We start from the raw sequence: 18,668 nt of genomic DNA, 5'->3' as shown, positions 1-18,668 counted from the left end.
CCAGTCAGGGCACAAGCCTGGGTTGTAGGCCAGTTCCCACCAGAGGACCAATGAGAGGCAACCATACATTGTTGTTTCTCTCCCTCTTTCCTTCCCTTCCCCTCTAAAGATAAAAAAATTAAATCTTTAAAAAATATTGTGAAATATACTAATCATACTATGTATTTTCACAATATAGTTTTCACATGTTTGGGAGCAAAACTCATGTCTAAAATATGCTTACGCAAGTGGATAAAAAAGCTGTGTTACATTTACACAATGCAGTACTATGTTGCTGTAAAGATGAAGGAAATCTTACCTTTTGCAACAGCATGGATGAACTTTGAGAGTTTTATGCTGAGTGAAATAAGTCAGTCAAAGAAGGAGAAATACCATATGATCTAACATATATGTGGAATCTAATGAACAAAACAAAGTAACAAGCAAAAGTAGAAATGGACTCATAGATACTGAAAGCAGACTGACAGCTGTCAGAGGGGTGGGGGTTGGGAAACTGGATGAAAATGTGATGGGATTAAGTAAAATAAAACTCATAGACACAGATAATGGTACGGTGATCACAAGAGGGAAAGGAGAGTTCAGGGAGGCAGAAGAGGCTAAAGGAGAGACAAATGGTGGTAGAAAAAGTCTTGACTTTAGATGGTAGACACAATGCAATGTACAGGTGATGTAGTATAGGATTGTACACTTTAAGCCTATATAATTTTATTAATCGATGTTACCCAATTAATTCAATAAAATATAATAAAAATATTTAGATTATAAAAGTGCCTCTATGTGATGTAAATTATAAGTTCATAATCAGTACAATTGCTATGTCTTAGAATTATATTTTGGATTTGATAGAATTTTGTTCATCAGAGATTCTCATTTAAACCACACCAAAATAGTGGCAAACAGACCAAGAAATTACTTTTCCTTATCTATTATTTTTAAACACATTTTGTCAAATATTATAATAATGTTTCATGTATAAAATATTCTTAAATTTTTGTCAGATATTGTAATGTTTCATATATAATATGTTCTTAAACTTGTTCTTCCAAACAATGGGAGAGCTGTAATTATCTTAATTTTATAGATGATGAATGTGAGTTACAAAAATAGCAAGACTGTATTAGTCTCAGAACATTAAGAGATTACAATTTAAACACCATAGTTAATAAGCTTATGCTGTGTGGAAGGGGTGTGGGGGGAAACAATAATAGCAGAAGCAACAATGTAAAACTGGAACGTAAACTTAAAAATCTGGAGAAATAAAATGTAATAAATAAAATTTATTTGATTAATAATCTCCAATTAATTTTGTCATCTTTCCCATTACAAACTAAAAAATAGATTTCATGGGGAAAAATATGCAACTCCAAAAACTAAGACTCAGAACTGATTTAGGGCCAACAAGAAAAACCATTGAGAAATTTAAAAATAATTATAAAGTAGATGATGATGAAAGAAAATTCTACTCAGTATTCTTGGGAAGAGAGAGATAATAAAGAGGGGAGAAAAGAAAAGGAGAGGAGAGGTGGGAACTAAAAAAAAAGGTCAAAAACACTTCATTTCAAATTTCCAGTCCTGACCTAGAAACTCAGGCAGAGCTCAGGAGGTTGGGGGAACAAGGTCTAGCCCTTCCATATCCACCTCACACCATTTGATTAGAACTGACCAAGCTACCAGGTATAAAGAACTCATGCTCAAATTTCAACTTAGTTAGATCATATTTTTTCAAACTATGAGATATTAATGTCCCCAAAGGAAAGGAAGTGGGAGGAAATTACAGGGTAATAGCAAGGCTCCTGCAGAATCTTTAGAACCATTTGTACAACCATTTCAGACAGGTCATATGTGCAGGTTTACAAAAGATAAGGAAAATGGAACGACAAAGCCAGTACAAATGTGGCAGAGTGCAGGGAGCATTCAACATAAACCTCTCAGAAGTCTCTACTAACAGTTTTGTATTATACTTTGATGCATGGCAATATTAAGTCAAAATATATTATTGGAATACTATCTCACTTTTTCCCTGAGTTCTGTCTCATCGACGAATGGCAAATTTAGTTTTCCTTGAAATTAAAAATACCATAGACATAGCTTGTCTTTCAAAAAACTTAAAACTATTTCCAAAGCAGTTTTATAGAAAAACTAACAGGATTGCACACGGGTAGCTTTTTCAGGGTGAGAATTAAAGATAAGAATTTTGAATTTAACATTTTTATACTAGACATTAGAAATCAAAGTATTTCAGTCAATAAAAAAAGGCTTGCTGCAGTGGAGGGGAGCAGTGGGGGTAATGCAGACAACTGTAATTGAACAATAATAAAGTGATTTTTAAAAAAAGAGATGATTTACCCCAAACTAAATAAATTTCAAAAATGTAGTGGGGGGAAAAAAAGAGGTTTGTTATTGGTCTGAGATTCTTTCTTGATTCTTTTAGAGCAATTAATATCTCTAGAAACTAGACAATTGTGACTGGCTGTCTATGTTTTGGGTAATTTTATGTTTCTAGTTCTTTATGTTTTATATATTTCTAGATATTATTGTCTAAACCACTCTCTCTTCCCACCTCTCTTTTCTCTCCTACATAGAAAGCAATTGTTGATAAAGAAAGTAACATTCTGTTAGTCATTATGTGTGCACACAAAAGCTCCAATCTGACCCCAGAATTCTATACCTCAAATGGTGTTCCTGGGCTGGAAGCTGCACACTTCAGGATCTTTGATGAACGTAAATGCTAAAATCCTCAACAAAATATTAGCAAATTGGATCTAATAATACATTAAATGATCATACACCATGATCAAGTTGGCTTTATACCAGGTATTCAAGGTTGGTACAATTTTGCAAATTAATAAACATAATACATAATATAAACAAAATTAAGGATAAAAATCTCATGGTCATATCAATAGATGCAAAAACTTTGGTAAAATTCAGCACTGATTTATGATTAAAAAACTCTAAGCAAAGTGTGAATAAAGGGAACATACCTCAAGATAATAAAGGCCATATGTGTACATATGACAAACACACAACCAACATGATGTCCAATGGAAAAAACAAAGTGTTTCCCTTAAGATCAGGAACAAGACAGGGATGTCCACTTTCACCACTCCTATTCAATATAGTACTGAAAGTCCTAGCCCCAGCAATCAGAAACGAACAAAAAAAAAAAAAAAGAAATGAAATGCATCCAAATGGAATTGAAGAAGTAAAACTGTCATCATCTTAATGACATGATGCTGTATATACAAGAGATACCATATATAAAGACCCCCCAAAATTACTAGAACTGATAAATAAATTCAGAGAAGTACAAGATGCAAAATAAATATTCAGATATCTGTTATATTTTATACATCAATAATGTACTATCAGAAAGGGAAACTAAGAAAACAATTTCATTCACAACTGCATCAAGAACAATAAAATACCACAGTATAAATTTAACCAGGGATGTAAAATACCTGAACCCAAAAAAGTCACAGAACACTACAGAAAGCAACTGAAGAAGATTCAAGTAAGTGGAAGTATATACTATGTTCATGGACAGAAAGAATTAACATCATTGAAATGTCCATGCCACCCAAAGGAATCTACAGTTTCAATGCAATTCCCATCAAGATACCAGTGGTGGTGTATTTCACAGAACTAGGACAAGTATTCCAAAAATTTATATGGAACAAAAAAAAAAAAACCCTGAATAGCCACAGCAACCTTGAGAAAGAACAAAATAGGAGGAATTATGCTAACTGACATCAAACTACACTGCAAGGTCATAGAAATCAAAAGAGCATGGTACTGGCATACAAACAGACTTACAGATCAATGGAACAGAATAGAGGTCCTTCATCTTCATGGTCAATTAATTTTTCATAAAGGAGGCAAAACTATACAATGGGTAAAGATAGTTTACTCAATAAGTAATCTTTGGATATTGGACAGATACATGCAAAACAATGAAACTAGACCACCTTCTAATACCATACATCAAAATAAACTAAAAATGGATTAAAGACCTAAATGTCAGACTCAAAACCATAGAAAATGCTAGAAGAAAACACAAGCAGTAATATCTGGGACATTTCTCATAGCAATATTTTCTCTGATATATCTCCTCAGGCAAGAGAAACAAAAAAAAGTACTACATCAAACTATAGTTTTTTTCACTGCAAAGGAAATCACCAACAAGATAAAAAGACAACCCACTTAATGGGAGAACATATTTGCCAATGATACATTTGATAAGGGGTTAGTATCCAAAATTTATAAAGAACTTATAAAACTCAACACTGAAAGAAATACAAACAATGCAATTAAAAAATGGGCAAAGAATTTGAATAGACACTTCTCCAAAGAGGACATAGAAATAACCAACAGACACATGGAAAGATGCTCAATGTCACTAACCATCAGGGAAATGCAAATTAAACCACAATGAGATATCACCTCACACCTGTCAGAATGACTATCCCCAATAAGTCAACAAACAAGTGTTGGTGAATATGTGGAGAAAAGGGAACCCTCATGCACTGTTGTTGGGAATGCAGACTGGTGCAGACCTTGTAGAAAGCAGTGTGGAGTTACCTCAAAAATTAAAAATGGAACTGCCCCATGACCCAGAGTTTCCACTTCTGGGAATATATCTGAGGAAACCCAAAACACTAATTTGAAAGAATAAATGCACTCTTATGTTCATTGCAGTGTTATTTTCAATAGCCAACATTTGAAAGCAGCCCAAGGGCCTATCAATAGCTGAGTGGATAAAAAAGCTATAGTACATTTACACAATGGAATACTACTGAGCCCTAAAAAATGAAGGAAGTATTACCTTTTGACAACCTGGATGGACCTGGAGGGTAAAATAAGCCAGTCAGGGAAAGACAAATACCATATGACTTCACTTATATGTGGAATGTAATAAATAAACTAACAAATAACATAGAAACAGACACATAGACACAGAGAACAGACTGACAGCTATCAGAGGGCAGGGGGATTAGAGTGCTGAATGAAAGAAGGTAAAGAGATTAAGCAAAGAAAAAACTCATAGACACAGACAACAGTATGGTGATTACCAGATGAAAAGGGGTTTGAGGGAGGTAGAAGAGGGTAAACTGGGCTAAATGGTGATGTAAGGAGACAACTCGGGATTGTGAACACACAATGCAATATACAGATGATGGATTACAGAATTGTACACCTGAAGTCTGTATAATTTTATTAACCATTGTTACCCAACTAAATTCAATTAATAATTTTAAAGTAAACCTCATTTGTTCTAATAAAGGATAGCTCAGAATGTCTGGAACACAAACAATTCTCAATGTCACAGAGAAAAGAATGGATCTAAATTAATATTGATGCATGTGTGCAAGTTTGAAGTGGCACCCCTATTAAGAAAAAACACTTCAAAAGACTCAAACACTTCAAAAGAAAACATACAGTTTAAAAAATATTTGAACTACAACAATGACAAAAGAAGAAAATTGTATCTCCAGAATCTCTGTGATTGCCAAAATCAATGTTCTTTGTGGATATGATGACAGAAAACTCCTGTTCTGCAATCTTGCCAATGTCACTTTTTACTTTCCTGTTCTAAAAAATAAAAAAATGAGTAAAGTAACAATTGGTGAAGTCTGACATTTTATTAAATTTATAAATCACTTTGTGATTACATTACCTCTGTACAATATGTATTTTTTATTGAATATGGTTGGGTGACATTGGTTAATAAAATTATATACATTTTAGATGTACAGTTCTGTAATATATCATCAGTATATTTGCACTGTGTGTTCACAACCCAAGTCAAATCTTCTATCATCATTTATTCCCACTTTACCTTCTTCTACCTGACCTCACACTGCTTTCCCTCTGGCCATCACCATGCTGTTGTCTTCTACTATATTTAATCTTCCAATTTATGAACATAGTTTTTTCCTATAGAATTCAGTAGAGATTTTTAATCATTTGTTAAATTAAATTCTAGGATTTGAAACCACTATAAAAAGCATCACTTTTTAACACTCATTTTCTAATGCATTACTAGATTATTAACAAAACGTATTTTTACTAACCCCATTTTCAGTGGCATTCTTAATGTAATAAGACTCATAATTCATTTGAAACTTTAGCTTTTCTGTGCACATAATCTGCAAGAATCACAGTTTTAATTGTTTATGTTCATTTCTTACCATTTTTCGCCTTGCCATTTTGGCCTTATTTCACTAGATGGAACTTTAATACAATGATGAATAGTAATTGTTGCTGTAACCCTAGGTTATTTCTAACCTCTGAAGGATGTCTTCAACATTTTACTCAGTATGACACTTATTAAATGTTTCATACTCTTTTCATTAATCAGTTTCGGGGTGTTTTATGCAGTTAAGGTACAATTCACATACAAGAAAGTGCACTTCGTTTAAAGTTTCAATTTGATACACTTTAACAGTAATGCCACACAAAACAAAATAAAAAGATGTCTACCATCTCAGAAACTTCCCTTTTGCTCCTATGAGTCATTATTTCTCCCTAGAGGGAGGGAAACTCCCCAGGTCACTTTTCACCTGTGCACAGGCTCACAGTGCCCGCGGCATCCTGGATGTGACATGAGACAAATTCACAGGGACTGTGGAGTCCTGTGGAAAAAAAGGGATGGCCAGGCTACTCCCTCAAGGGGAGACCCTTGCCTAGACAGGTTTTTGTTTGGTTTAATTTGGGTAGGAATACAGGTACAGCTCATTAATCATTGTCAGGCAGTAAGGATCAAATAGTAGATAGCATACAAAGAACTATTAGGGCTTCTTCTAAGTCAGGGTCTATCAGCTAAAAGGCTACAAAACTTTGGGAAAACAAACTCATTTTCTGCTTGGGCCTTTATCATTTAACTAAGAGCATTCTTAGCAAAGCAGGCTTCACAGGACTTTACATATCCTTTCTCAGGCCTGATCACCCTGGGAGCCCGCCCTTTCCAGCACAGGGCTGCACCACCCTCAGTCATTGTTTTCAGTCTTAAGTCAGGCAGTGGAGGCAGACAGCCAAGGAATTCTCAGAGACTTCTTGCAGACAGACTGAGGACTCAGGCTTCGTCAAAGCCAAGGGGCGAGGGTACATCTCCCCATTTCTCCACAGCCTCCCAAGTCCTTCTCTGGGGCCTCCAGGTGATTGTGCCTATCTTAGGTGGTTCCCCCTTTGGGGAACCTTACCCATCATTGGCTAACTCATCAAGTACTGGAGGCCAGTTATGAAAAAGGGAGCAGAGGTGGCACTCCTGCCAGGGAGATAAGCTTTGTCTCCTTAGTGGCTTAAGGTCTAAAGGTCGCTCACTCAGCCTTAGCCATGAGGGGTTTACAGCTCCTGAAACCAGGCAGTGCGGTTCCCAGCATACTTCTATCACTTTAAATTAGTTCTGCCAGATTCTGCACTGCATACACCTGAAATCATACAATATTTTATGTGTGTGTGTGTGTGTGTGTGTGTAAATAAGAATGAAATTGCTGGATGATAGACTTTATACATGTATAACTTAATAAGAAGCTGCAAAGTGGTTATAAAGTTTTACATTTTACCCAGTAATATGTTAGAGTTATAGCATCAAGAATTTTGTGATACACTTTCAATGACACTAAAAGAGACTTTCAACACTTTCAACACTTTCTCTGAGTTTAACAGGAATCTTTATATAGTCACCATCTGGAACGACAAAAAGTTATTACAGTTTGTTTTCTAATCCTTTGGGGTTCAACCTTCTTCACAATAAAATATTAAGGGGAAAAGTCAAGTAATAAAGCATATGTAAAATATGTGCAAAACTCTTTTGCCACAATCTTCAAAAACAAAGACACATACAACAAATGTGCATTCATGTATTCATTAATTTAGCCAATAAATTCAGGACAGAATATAAACTGGACACAGAACTGTTCTATTATTTTTATGTGATGCATATTTCCCCCTTTTTTCCATCTGTCTCTCTACATACTGTCACTTTTGTTTTTTCTCTCTATAGAGATAAATATGTAGATATCAAGAGTTATATAGCTTCATAAAATTTGTTACACATAAATATACATATACATAAATAGCTCCATGAACCTTTATGGATATATATATGTGTGTATATATATGCATTAAACACACATATATTAATGGAGGTGAGACAGTTAAGATTGTCATTACAAGTGTCAATATATTTTGGGAATTTTATGACTATATTCTTAGTCCATTATTTTATAAATCAAGATTAATTAAAATAACCTTTATGACTCTCAGAACTCAATCAGATACACACTTGAGGGAATATATTTAACATTAATATTCTTATTGTCTTGTATTTTTACTACTGCTTAAAAAGTTGATAAATATAAAAATAACATCAAAAGTCCCATGGGATCTTTACTCTCCTCAGAGCCTTCTGAGACATTTACTGTAGAAATCCAATCAGGTGTAGATGATCAATTCCAGAGAATCCTTAAAGGGCACAGAAATGCTATGCAGAGGAGGAACTGGTTGCTGCAGCACTCTTCGATGCTCACTCAGCCATGCCCATGAGTCTGGTCTTTGCCAACATTGAGGTGAGTGTGGATGATTAACAAAAACTAGTATTTTTCCCAAATATAAATAACCCTTGTAGTATAAGAAATACAAGTGTTTAAGATGTGGTAGATTGAAGACTCTGTATTTCTTGATTCCAGCTGGAATAAATAATCATTTGTTTTGGGATTAAGGAAAAAAGCAACATGCTCTTAATTATAAACTAAATTTTATTTTAAAAATATTTTTATTGTTCATATTTTAAACTATTTTGTACTTTAATGAAGATAGGGAAGCCTAGGCAACAGTGGACTCCAAGAGGAAACAAAGAGGTTTTCACTGAATTAATGGATACCTATATTCAGAAAAGCTTTTAATGGAAATAGTCTTGGTGAACAAATAACTGAAGACAAGACTTGAACCCTAGAAGGCACTGAAAGGATTTCTGGAAGGGGCATCCCCCCCAAAAAAAGAAGGAAAGAAAGAAATCTTTCCATACAATTCTGTCTCTGTGAAGGGACAAGTCCAGGAATAGGACTGTGGCCACCTCACAGATAGGCTTTCTCTGTGCAGAGAGCTCCCTTAGTGAAAGACTGACTTTCTGCAGGTTTTTACATCTGCTCTGTCTCTTTATGAAGATATAATTATTATTATTGAGAATGAGCTTTCTCCTATGTCATCATGATTTGTTTAAGGTAGTTATGCTCATTTCAGGCAGCTACATTTCAGAATAAGAATAATTTAGGACAACAGATATAAATGATTAAACCCATGGTTTCAATGTCAAAATCACCTGGATTTGAACCATTGTTCTACCAGTTTTTAATATTTGTGGACTTAGGCATGTCATTTACTCACCCTGAACTTATATTTTCTCATATATAAGATGAGCATAATAATTTATGTTCATGGCATTTTTGTAACTTTGAATACAGGATTCAACCCCCATAAAATATTAGCTCTGTGAGTGGAAAGGGTGTTGTCTGTTTGGTTCCCTAATGCATCCCTAGAAACTAGAGTGACACCTGTTATGGAAAAGGCAATTAATGAACATCTGTTGAATAAATATGTTTTAGCACATAGTGTGGCAACAACATACCATTGTGTGTTATTATAATACATAACATACACTGATTACTTACTAGATGCCACGTACCACATGAAGGACTCTCACTAAGCCATTTCAACACCTCTATATGTACTATTATCACTCTCCCATCCCCTTTAAAAGTCATGAAAATTGTAAAAAGAAAGGTTGAGACTTAAGTCCATCCAGCTAGTTAGTATTGGAAACTCAAAGAGTCCGAGTGTTCATGTCTCTACAGGTAAGCATGCAATAAAGCTCTACTCTCAAATTTTCAGTGAGCAGGCACTCATCTATTTACTTTTCCTTCTTTTGAATATATTCTGCTAGCAGTGTTCATGTGCATTTTTTGAGAAAGAACTAGCAGGAAGGGTCTAAAGAGAAATTATTTACTAAGCAGAGGGGAAAAAGAACTGCCTGCCACTCAGTTTATCTATTTGTTTGCTTATCATTCAAATGTGAATAAGTTGTTTAGTTATATGATGTTCATGCATGGAAAAGCCTGAGAGCTTTCCATGATGAATGATCAATTTTGGTTTCCAAGCCAACCATGCAGAGACTCGGGTTCTTCCTCCACTGATACCCTGATAGTCGGGTCTTTTTTTTTTTTTTTTTTTTTTTTTTGTCTAGTGGCTCTAGTGCCTTCTAGCTACCTTACAAAGGGGTAGACATTAGAGGTGGCATCTCATGCACACCAGTTCTCATTGCAGAAGTTGATTTGAAGTTAATCCACATACATACTTAGTTACCTAGACTAGCAGGAGCCTTTCAGGGATCTAAATGGACAAGATGCCCTAGATTTCAACACAGGGTTAAGACACTTCTAATATTTTCTGCCTAAAATGTGAAAATATATTTTAGTTTCTTTATGCAGGCATTCTGGGAGTCAAGAGACTCAAGGATCTGTGACCTACTGTGGATTCTTGGCTTTTCACAGGAAAGAATTCAAACACAAGCCAACAGGGAGTTTAAAGTGAGAATGAGTTTATTAGTAAAGCAGTGAGGCAGACAGTGACATATTCCACAGACAGAGCAGCCCCTTTTACTAGAATTTGCTTTCTTTACTGAGTTTCATTTAACTGGGATAGTATATTAAATAACAGGGAAGTATATTCAGGACATTCCCAGGAAAAGGGCTCTGTGAGCCACTTTGTGTCTTTATGGGCTTTGGGTTTCTCATCAGGGTGTTTTGGAAATGTGTCAGTTAGCGTGCTGATGTGTTACAGTGAATGTTTAATGAGGCTAGGGGTTATTGTTAGGTGAAATTAGTCACCATGTTGGCTCAAGCTGGTCTGTACCAGTTTGAAGCCATAAATCTATTGAGGTGTAGTCTTTCTTCCTGACAGTTTCTGCAGGTTTTATTGATCGCAGCTGTTCAGCCACATACCCTATCTCATCCTGGAGACCTTAGTAACTAGCCTTTTCTTTCTAAAGTTCATTTACTAATCACCCAATATAATTGCAATGATCAGACTCTCATGCTACCTTTCCCATCCTAAAGTGCATAATGGCATTTGAGTTACAGCCATGTTGAATTGTCACTTGAATTTCCTTAATATATTAATCAAGGTAAGTTCGATCCCATGGTATGCTTCATGCTGAGGTAGGAAATGATAGTATTGTAATAACAATGGTAGTATGACTGCCAATAATTATTGAGTATTCACTATGTACTACATGGTTTTAACACATTACATAAATTGTCAATAAAACTTTCTGAGCTTGTACAATTATCACTCCCATTTTAGACTGAGAAAACTGAGGCATAAAATGGCTAAACAACTTGCCACTATCACATACTAGTCATGGGATACACACCTTGACAATGTGACTTCAAGGAAATTTAATCACTTCTCGTTCAACATATAATTGGGATATTTGTTTGCTTGTTTTACATTTGGTTTCCAAACTCTCTACTCATTTGAATCATTTCCTTGTCCAGGAAACTACCACTTTTAAAGAAAGTAAAATGCCCTTCTGTTGTCAGCCATTATGTGTGGAGCCAACAGCTCCAGCCTGACCCCTAAATTCTTTGTCTTGAATGGTGTTCCCGGGCTGGAAGATGCACACATCTGGATCTCCCTGCCATTCTGCTTCATGTATGTCCTTGCTGTCCTGGGGAACTGTGGGCTCATCTACCTCATCCGCCATGAGGAGGCCCTCCACCGGCCCATGTATTACTTCCTGGCCCTGCTTTCCTTCACAGATGTCACCTTGTGTACCACCACTGTCCCCAATATGCTGTGCATATTCTGGTTCAACCTTAAGGAGATTGATTTTAATGCCTGTTTGGCCCAGATGTTTTTTGTCCACATGCTGACTGGGATGGAGTCTGGGGTGCTTATGCTCATGGCCCTGGACCGTTATGTGGCCATCTGCTACCCTCTACGTTACTCCACCATCCTCACCAACGCTGTCATTATGAAGGCTGGTCTTGCCACCTTTTTAAGGAGTGTGACACTCATCATCCCATTCACATTTCTCACCAAGCGCCTGCCCTATTGCCATGGCAGCTTCATTCCCCACACATACTGTGACCACATGTCTGTTGCTAAGGTGTCTGGTGGCAATTTCAAGATCAATGCTATTTATGGTCTGATGGTTGCTCTACTTATTGGTGTGTTTGACATATGCTGTATTTCCGTGTCTTACACTATGATCTTACGAGCTGTTGTGAGCCTGTCATCTGCAGATGCTCGTCACAAAGCCTTCAGCACCTGTACATCTCATATCTGTGCCATTGTGATCACCTATATCCCAGCTTTTTTCACTTTTTTCACCCATCGTTTTGGAGGACACCATATCCCACACCACATACACATTATTGTGGCCAACCTTTACCTGCTACTGCCCCCTACAATGAACCCAATTGTTTATGGAGTCAAAACTAAACAGATTCGGGAAGGAGTGATCAAACTTTTCTTGGTGACAAGGTTGTCCTAAACCAAGACAAGTAAGTAATAAAATAGACATGTATCTGGGCAGTTGGTGGTTTAAAAAAGAGGGAAGAAGAAGTGGAGGATAAATTTTTAAAAGATGTGAAAAAGTGGTATCGAAAACATGAGTCCTCTAATGTGAGATTATCTGAGTATATATCATGAAATGTTTCTTTTGTGTACAAATCTGCCGAAGAAGAGAATGTAGAAGAAATAAACAATATATCTATTCCTCAGAGATTTAATGTTTTACAAAAGGGTTTATAGAATCATATGTTGATTGAAAACAGACTGGTAAGAAAATGAGGGTCATAGGCCTGGTGTCAGGGTATGCACTGTGTGTAAGAAGAGGCCGTGGTGATGTGGAGCAAGCATGCCCTCACCACAAAGGACAAATTCTTCAATTCAAGCATCATTCAAGCATGCTATTGCCATGGGATGGCATGGGCCCAGTGTTGCAAAATGTTTCAGTATCTTCTAAGACAAGCTAGATTTAGAGGTTTCCTGAAATCTCCCAATATTAATTATTGGCTAAATGTTTTTGAAATATTCTACATTTTATTCAGGGCATGTCTGAATTTGTTTTTTCCCATTTCATCAGGTTGGGACCTCCATGATTTTATATCTAAAGTATATCATTGTAATGTTACCAGTCAAGCAGGCAAAATAATTGATTAATTATTAGTATGGCTTATAATTTAATCACTCATTCGTTCATTCATTCATTCATTCATTCATTCATTTCTGAGACATTTATTTAGGTTATATTACTTATAATACCTTGGGTTTAATGAGTGAGAGAGAGAGAGAGAGAAATAATACAATCCCTGGCCTCAGGTAGCTCAGATTCTGGACTCCGGCCAGGGACACACAAAAAGAAACATAAGTGAAAGAAAGAGGAGGGATAATGAAAAATGGATGCAGTATGAAGGGAGCAGACAGAAGTAGATAAGCACTGGTCAGACAGTCATTTAAAATAGAGTCAGGGGCTGTTAAGGAAGTGGGGCCTGTGCACATCTTGTGCCTCAGTTCTCAGAGCTGCTAATAAGTTGCTAACTCAACTCAAGGACCAACCATAAACATCCTGGAGCCTTCAACATTCTGGAGCAACAATTGCTACATGGACATATATGAACTTCTTTCCTTGTAGTTTTTACCTCCCTCATTTGCATATTGGCACTAACCAATCCCTGGTAACCAAGCCAGCAATCTCATTTGCATGAAAAACATGATATTTTGTGGTTTTTATCTTTTTAAACCCAGCCTTTCCTTGTTTTATTCAAAGCACAATTTGGGTTGCTACCTGAATCTGCGTCTCAGATTCAAGCCTTTAAAGACCCCAAATAAACTTTTAATTTGTTTTACAGCTTCAGATCTTTATTGGTTAGCCTATACTACCAAATTTTTCTCTTTCTTTCTTTTTTTTACTGTTTGTACTTTTTGTGTTTATTTTTTTATTTAATTGTTTTGTTATTGTTCAAGCAGAAAGAAAGAAGGAGATCCTACCCTTTGCAACAGCGTGGATGGAACTGGAGAGCATTATGCAAAATGAGATAAGTCAGGCGGTGAAAGACAAAAACCATAGGATCTCACCTATAAGTGGAACCTAATCAACCATACTGCTGACATTTTTTATGCCAATCAGTCCACTCCAAACTTGTGATTTTTTTAGACAGGGATCATATATTTTTTTATGTAGGGAAAGAAAAGTTTTCTTCAACACTGTTAGGGTCCGTGGCTGAATTTGAAGATTAAACTGACAAAAACAGATTAACAGGAGAAAAGCATGCAAATTCTATTGAATTTTTACATGTGCATGGGAGCCTTCACAAGAGGATGAATCCCTGAAAAAGTGACTGTAAAAGAAGTGTTTTATACTTGTTAGACAAAAAAAATCAATTAAAAAAACCCCAACAACCTTTGGACTAGAGAAGTAAATGGTGAATAAATAACTAGGAAGATAATAGTTTAACAAGGATTTGTTTGAAGATAATTTTGGTGTGGTTGCTGGGCTAATAAGAGTTTATCTCCAGTAAAAAGATAAATTATTTCCTGCCTCTGGGCAAAACAAGAGGGAGCTTTTTCTGTAGTTACTGCTTCTTAATTGCCTTCAGCATAAAATAATTTTTAAGTCAAAGAGGCATATTTCAGGGTAACATATTCTTGTTTCCTTCAGTTTCATATACATTGGGCACATATGTACAATCAATATTCAAAATTACCAAACTCTATGAAGTAAAATAAAACTTCTCACAACCTATTAATATTCCTTTCTGGAAGCAAACATCATCATTGAGTCTTGTATATTCTTCCAGATCCTTTCATGATGATAGGCTTTTAAAAACAAATGGTAGCATACTCAACAGCGAACTCTTTTTCATTTAACAATATATTGCATTATTCCTTTCCCCATATCTCTATATACAGAACTTCTTTTATCTTTGTATAATAATTTTTCTCTTTTTATATTTGGAATGTGTCTAAGCTATGTTTGGATGCATAAACTTTCCCAACCTCATTTTGTCCATTTGGAAGCTTAAAAATTATTTCTAGGAAGAATTTCTAGGTCATAGGGCATTGTCTCTGTATTAAGAGAGATGATATTACCAATTTACATTCCAATGAGTAAAGTAAAAGATCAACTTGTTCCCTACATCCACTAAATAATGTTTAAGTAAGTTTTCAAGTATTTTGTCATTTAGAGAGTTAAACAAATATAACTTTGTAATTTACATATTATCTGATTTTGAATTACATTAACCAAACTTCTATATGCTTATAATTGATTCAGTTTTATGTGTACTACCTATGCATAATCTTGGCTGATGTTTTATTAGACATTAACAATGATTTGTTAGATCTCTTTAATTATTTAGGTATTTATTCCTTTGCCCTGATATGAGTCACATCCTTCTATGCCCTTGAATCTCTCTCGATGTTGTTTATAGCTATTTTTGTAAAAAGGAATTTTTTAAAAAGTCAAATGTATCAATCTTATCTTTAATGACTACTAAGTTTTATCTCCAGTTTATAAAGTTTTTTCTTATCTGAAATGATTAGAATAAAAATATGTTCCTGTATCTTCTATACTGTTTCTCTCATTTTAATCTTCACTTTGTAAAATAAATAAAATATAACACATCTGCAAAATATTACACAAAGCTCCATAAAGTGTCAACATTCATATTACCAAAGCATAGGCCAAGAAGTAGAACAATGCCAGCCCCCAGAAGTCACTGTCCTGGTTATTCTATTAACTGTTCTTTGGGCCACACCCCTGCAAATAGTAACCACTACCTTACTTTGTGTATGTGAATGCATCCTTGCTTTTCTGTGCGGTTATCATGCATCCTTTAATGTCGTAATTTAGCTTGATGTATTTCTTTATCTATTCTTATACAAATGCAATCATATATATATTCTCTTGGGCCTGGCTTCTGTTGTTGAACCTAAGAATAATCCATGTTGCTGTATATATCTGTTGTTCCACCATACTTATTGCTGCACAGAAATCTATTATGTGAATATCCTACACATTTTAAATCTATTCTATCATTAGTGGACATTTAGCTCCTTCCAGGTTTGTGTCATTATGAATAATATTCTTATACATATTGTTTATGCTTCTATACATGCAATTCTCCTGATCCAGATTGATCTGGCTATAATTATTGCTGAATATCTAACAACTCAAAAGCAAAGACCAGTGCTAGAAATTCTGATATGAGACCATTTCTTCAGGGTATGTGGCCAGCCAATTGCTGGTAGACTTCATCTTGATGGGAGTAGTAGTAAGAGTGGTGTTTCTTTATGTGACTGGATATGAATGTCAAACAAATTTATCTACAATACACTTGAAGAATAATTACCTGTGGCTTACATATAACACTATGCTGAGAACAAATAACTCATTTTTTAAATAAATAGTTGTGAAGGGTGAGCTGGCTGGAGGAGAGCAAAAGGGGGAAAATTGGGACAACAGTAATGAAACAAAAATATTTAAATAAATAATACATAAATATAAATAGTTATAATGGTGTGGTCATACCTATGAGATTTATGGAGTTTGCTATGTACTCCATCACCCCAAAGGAAATGGTCTTGGAGAATTTCCTGCATGAGAAAACTTATGCAAGATAAGTAATGCTGCCAGCTGGGAAAATACTTGCAAATGGGAGGTGTTATCCTACATGATATGTTGCATGCTTTAATAAGACAATGCATGGTGCCATCTCCTCACTAGCCAATTGCTTAGACTTACTACAGATGGAACTAGAGGTAAACCCTCTCACTATTACATACCATAACTGAGAGGATACAGAGCAGGTCACCCCAGAATGCATCCCTTGGTAGGTAGATTCAGTTAAAGACTGTCAAGGCCCAGCAGACTTAGGAAGAACTTTTAACCTCTCTTAACTGTCTAATAGAATTTAGGTAGGGGACCTGTTCCAAGAACACAGTTATCACCAAAAATAACATTTTAAATATAAAAGACTTATCTGCATGGCGTAGCAAACATTTGTTTACCTAACATCTGTTCTTCTCAGCTTCCTGTGGATTATCTTGCTCCCCCTTGAAACTCCAGGCCCCTATTCCCTCTCTCCTTCTCCTTAGCCCAGAATGATATATAAGCCTCAGTTACCTAACTGCTGGGGAATCTCTCATGTCTTTGTGGGGTTCTCATATGTACAAAATTAAACTTGTTTTTCTCTTGCTAATCTGTTTATGTTAATTACTAGGCCAGCCAAAAAACCTGGAAGGAAGGAAAACTTTTCCCTCCCAACATAACTAACTTCCACATCACTTTTTCTTATCTTCATAATTGGCAGTTTAGAGATCTTAGTTCCCAAGAGAGATTCATTTCTACTAGAAAACACAGACATAATTCTATTTAACTAAAATCTGAGGTTTCCCCCCAAACATTATGAATGCCTCATGCCATTTTCTCAACTAAGATGGTTATTCTGATTCTCAAGGGGAAATTGTGTTGCTTTCACATAATAAATGTTTTTGAAAGATGAAGTTAATTGATGAGTGGACTGGAAAATTTACAGAGTTATCTCTGGAGATACTGGATATATCATTTTGATTCATGGACAAGATAAGGGAATTAGAGTTAATCGTGTGTCACTAAAAGTCTGAAATTGCCCTGGTGACCCACAAATACAGTTTGCAACAGGTTCCACTGGTTAATAGACACTGCTTGAAAGTAGAAATTGAAATGACCAAGTAATAAATAACAGGTTATAAAACTCCATTAGTAATGGAAATGCAAGTTGATTTCACTGTCATATCATGGCAAATCTATAATTGTGCTAAATATAAAAATCTTTCAGTATGGACAGTTAGTGAGAAGACAGAACAATGGAAACTTTCCATACCCTTAAGTCAAGGGTACAGATTGATATCCTCCACTTCAGAAAATATTTTGAAATTTTCGACTAAATTTAAAAATAAACATATTGTATGACAATGATTATACTCTCAGGAATGCATCTTAATGAAATTGTGATTCTGTCTGTGAGGTTCTGGCTCTGCTACAGAAGACCACATGCAGATGGCAAGATAGTGACCCACACAGCAATTTCTAAGCCAGTAAGTATTGATGAAGATCATCAGTGAGGCAGCCCTCATAACTGATCACCCTCAAACTGAACTAGAATATTTCCAAACCCCCAGGAATATTGAATGTGGACAAGGAAAGTCAATAGCGGCTACCATTACTGGGAAGTAGAACACATGCTGGTGGAGCTTTGCTCAACCTGGATCACATAGGGGATGAGAAAACTCCATAAAGACAATCAACATACAGAACAAAAAAGAAAGCCAATCCAATGTACATGGTTTCCAACCCTAGAGCTCCTACCAAGCAAAAGAAGGGAGAAAAGTGATGAAACTGGGTGTTATCAAAGAAATATCTTAGCTTTCCTCTTTTGGGATCAGGTTGGGGGGGGAATAAATGACAAAGATTAATAATCAAATAAAACAATCATTATGACTTAGGAATCAGCTAAAAATTAAGAAGACTATATATCAGGTTAAATAGTTTGGATTTATTTAATTTTAATAAATAATTACTGAATATCTACACATCTAAGAAACAAAACAGAAATGAGGAC

The 18,668-nt window shown here is 35.5% G+C and overlaps 1 protein-coding gene across 1 annotated transcript; it reads left to right on the top strand.

Annotated features, from left to right (window-relative positions):
• Window positions 1–11,605: 11,605 nt before the first annotated feature.
• LOC119055628 (olfactory receptor 52N2) lies at window positions 11,606–12,556 on the top strand. The gene has a single exon (XM_037153874.2). It carries the CDS (start codon window positions 11,606–11,608, stop codon window positions 12,554–12,556), a length of 951 nt encoding a protein of 316 aa, XP_037009769.2.
• Window positions 12,557–18,668: the final 6,112 nt, after the last annotated feature.

This window comes from Artibeus jamaicensis, unplaced genomic scaffold, assembly GCF_021234435.1.
Source record: "Artibeus jamaicensis isolate MK-2021 breed Jamaican fruit bat unplaced genomic scaffold, CSHL_Jam_final contig_1940, whole genome shotgun sequence".
Lineage (NCBI taxonomy): Eukaryota > Metazoa > Chordata > Mammalia > Chiroptera > Phyllostomidae > Artibeus > Artibeus jamaicensis.
Note: the sequence above shows the minus strand (reverse complement) of the source record. Positions and strands in the feature narration are given on the sequence as shown.